Here is a 3906-nt window from a genome sequence, read left to right as displayed (position 1 = left end):
AGTTATTGGGTTTACGCAGATGAAGAAAAGAGTCTAAATTTTTGGAAGGTGACAGTGTAATGGGGAGAAAGCTTTTTACATGATGGACTTGTAACTGGAAAGAGTGGGCATGCTGACTAGGCACTTGACCCAGCGTTGGCTAGATGCCTTCTAAGTGGAAATTAAAAGATCTTCAGAAATTAACTAGTACGGAAAGGATGAAATAGGAAGAGGGACAAGTACGTGCAAGGCCATGGGGGCAAGAGAGGTTATTTTGTTCTGGGGGAACAAAAAACTAGTTGAATATGTCTAGAACACGGGATGTACTTTAGAAAGTAACAAGAGATGAGGTTAGAGAAATAGGCTGGAATCAAAGTATAACATGTCTCTTGTGTGTGATAGATAAAATATTTACATTTTATTTAAAGGCAATGAAGGAGTCTTTGAATAAACTTTCTAATAGTTTTTTCTATTTTCTAACTTCATAAACTCTATGTTGAAGAAAGTGTGCCGGATCAAAGGTCTCACAAAATAGTAAACTTTTGGAACTTACTCTGACCTGATGTTATACTCATGGAGCTCTGTGAGTCTTTTCAGGCAGGAATAAGTCTCTGTGCAGCGAGTTCCTAATTAAACAGAGACCTAAAACCAACAAAAGAGAGACAATGGGTCTATGTTCACTGACAGAGGAACTGGGAATGACATGGGTAGTAACATCGCAATCATTGCCATCAGGTAAATGAGTGTTTGGGTAGGGGTGCATTTTGATTCTGGGAGACTTTCATAAAAATTAAAGGATGGAAAGTAGGTTGCTTCATATTTGCAAAGTAGCTTCTGTTTACAGAAATTAGTTTATTTTATGAGTTTCCTTCACAGGAAAGAATGAAACTCTAACTTATTCCTATCTCTTGACTGACGCCATAGCCATTTTCATGATTTGTGGCATTGCCATTGAAGACATCAATACCTTTCAGTGTTTTTAGTCATGCTGGAGAGAAACATCACTCTGGTCAGTGAGTTCATCCTGGTGGGCTTCCCCACTGCGTCATGGCTGCAGATCCTTCTCTTCTTCCTCTTCCTTGTGGTCTACCTGCTGGTGATAGTTGAGAATCTTACCATTATGCTCACTGTTTGGGTCACTGGCTCCCTCCATAAACCCATGTACTACTTCCTGAGCAGCATGTCCTTCCTAGAGGTCTGGTATGTCTCTGTCACAGTTCCCAAGATGCTGGATGGATTTCTCCTGCAAAGACAGCACATATCCTTCACAGGTTGCATGACCCAGCTCTACTTCTTTATCTCTCTGGCCTGCACAGAGTGTGTTCTCTCGGCAGCCATGGCCTATGATTGTTATGTGGCCATCTGCCACCCTCTCCAATACCCGGTCATCATGACTACAGGTTATTGTATGCAGCTGGTGGCTTTCTCCTACATGAGTGGCTTCATGGTCTCTGTGATCAAGGTTTATTTCATTTCACACGTCACCTTCTGTGACTCCAATGTCATGAACCACTTTTTCTTTGACATCTCTCCAATCCTCAAACTGGCCTGTAAAGGCATGTCAACAGCTGAGCTAGTGAACTTTGTCTTGGCTATTGTCATTCTTATGCTCCCTTTCATCATCACTGTCCTCTCCTATGTCTGCATCGTCTCCACCATCCTGCATATACCCTCCACCCAGGGAAAGAAGAAGGCCTTTTCCACCCGTGCATCCCACCTCGCTGTAGTAATAATCTACTACACAGCCATGATTTTCATGTATGTTTGGCCCAGGGCTATTGCATCCTACAATTCCAACAAACTAATCTCAGCTGTGTATACAGTCCTCACACCTATGCTAAATCCGTTCATCTCCTGTGTAAGGAATCAGGAAGTTAAGAAGGCTATGAGAAAGACTGTGGGAGGTGGGCAGTGCCTCCTCAGCTGAGCTCTGCTGTCTTGAGGAGGAGACAGTGTCACTACCACGATATCATTTCCATGACATTTATCATGTCCTGCATATTAGCTCTGTTCACAGACCTGGATTCTTGAAGAAATCACAGCAGGGGAAAATAAAAAGTTTAAAAGTAGAAACAGGACACCTGATATGTATTACTTTAATGATGAACTATTTTTCATACACACTGTAGATAATAAGTGCTTTGAAATTATGTAATATTAGCTAATGTATGTAAGGTTCTGTTGTTAGCACTTTACACGTAATAAACCGTTTTACTCTTGTAACACCTCTGAGGTAGTTACCTCATATTACAGATTAAGAAACTGAAGCACAAATAGGCTAAGTAAAGCTGTGCAAGACTGCATGTCTAATTAATGTCTAAGCCGTTATTTGAACCCAGGGAGGCTGGTTCTAGAATCCACTGTGCTATATCTAAGATTGTGTAATCAAAGCTCTAGGAGCACATTAGTTAACAAACATTGAGGCCTGGAAGGAACAAGCAATACAGTAGATATGGGTAGATGTGGTAACGGGTAATGGTGCGGTGGTCATGTTATTTGTAGTGATGGTGATGATAGTGGTGGTTGTGTGCTATTGAAGATGGGCTACTCTGATATTAACAACACCCGTTAAAAACCCATTGCTTTTGAGTCAATTCTGACTCATAGCGACCCTGTAGGACAGAGTAGAAATGCCCTCATAGGATTTTCAAGGTTGTAGTCTTTATGGAAGCAGACTGCCACATCTTTCTCCTGTGGAGAGGCTGGTGAGTCCAAGTTGCTGTCCTTTCAGTTAGCAGCTGAGCACTTAACTACAGCTCCACCAGGGTTTCTTGATGTTAATAATAATGGTAATTATTTCACAATAGTCTCCAAATTTTAGTCTTCTTCCAGGACTGTAACAGCTCATTTCTCTTGACAGTGGTAGGATCAATAGTTTCATGAGAGATGAAATAAATGACATCATTACAGCTTCTTGAGACACTATTTTGAGCCCTTGAATTCTTGTAGCTTCCCAAGCTATATCATGACTACCATCAACAAACTAAAGGACTATCGATACATCAATATATGTCTGAGATGAAACCCTCAGTACATCAATATACACGGGTCCTATAGATAAATTAGGTGGAAAACAAATATAAAATTTTCTAAGACAAATGGGAGTGTTGGACATCATTAGGGTATCTTATGAGGAGATGAGAAACTGTAGTATACGAGAGAGAATTCTGCAAAATTGCTTATATTGAGATTAAATAGGGAAGAAATAATAACTACAGCTACCTTGACTCCAGATTTTGACCATTTAAGTTGGATTTCAAATTTGGTCTCTCAATTTTAACTGAAGCCACCTTCAACATTATTCAACATACCTGGACCGATCTTCCTTATACACCACTCTTGTAATGTTGTTCACTGCTTAGCAATTCATCATTTGAATTAAATATGGACCTACTCATTCCGGCCATTATTATTATTTTGGAACCATTCTAGCATTAATGGACCTTCATGATCTCTTGTCCTCTGCCCACCTACACAAATACAATGTTATAGCTTACCGATCCCCAATATGAAACATTCATTCTAATGATATTTAGTGGCCTTGGCATACTCAATAATTGCAGTATTCTTGCCTTGCTTGACTCATTCATTCAAACAATATTTCTTATTCTCCTATTCCGTACCGGTACTGTGATAACTTCTGAGGATATGATAATAAACAAAACAAAACAATTAAACATAGATCCTTTCTTCAAGTGGCTTAGAGACTAGTAGGGAAGATAAAGGCACAAGTACAATAAGTGTTGTAAGTGTGATGATACAAGTACAGGGTGCTATGAAAGCTAGGTAGTTCTAGGACAGTCAGAGAAAATTTTCTAGGAGAAGTAGAACTCAGGCTAACACCTGAAGAAATCAGATTAAAAATGGGTTGGTATTGGGGGTCAGGGATTGCAGGGAGAAGAAAGTTCAAGAGTCAAGAGAGATAAT

At 39.9% G+C, this 3906-nt stretch overlaps 1 protein-coding gene across 1 annotated transcript; it reads left to right on the top strand.

The window, feature by feature from the left end:
* The first annotated feature begins 964 nt into the window (after window positions 1-964).
* On the top strand, window positions 965-1906 carry LOC126080087 (olfactory receptor 6-like). The gene has a single exon (XM_049891394.1). The coding sequence runs from the start codon at window positions 965-967 to the stop codon at window positions 1904-1906; it is 942 nt and encodes a 313-aa protein (XP_049747351.1).
* The last annotated feature ends 2000 nt before the right edge of the window (window positions 1907-3906 follow it).

Source organism: Elephas maximus, chromosome 7 (genome assembly GCF_024166365.1).
Source record: "Elephas maximus indicus isolate mEleMax1 chromosome 7, mEleMax1 primary haplotype, whole genome shotgun sequence".
In the NCBI taxonomy this organism is placed as follows: Eukaryota; Metazoa; Chordata; class Mammalia; order Proboscidea; family Elephantidae; genus Elephas; species Elephas maximus.
The sequence above is the reverse complement of the archived record's forward strand: the minus strand, read 5'-3'. Positions and strand labels throughout refer to the sequence as shown.

Coding starts and splice junctions, on each gene's coding strand:
- LOC126080087 (XM_049891394.1), top strand. CDS start 965: ATGCTGGAGAGAAACATCACTCTGGTCAGTGAGTTCATCCTGGTGGGC.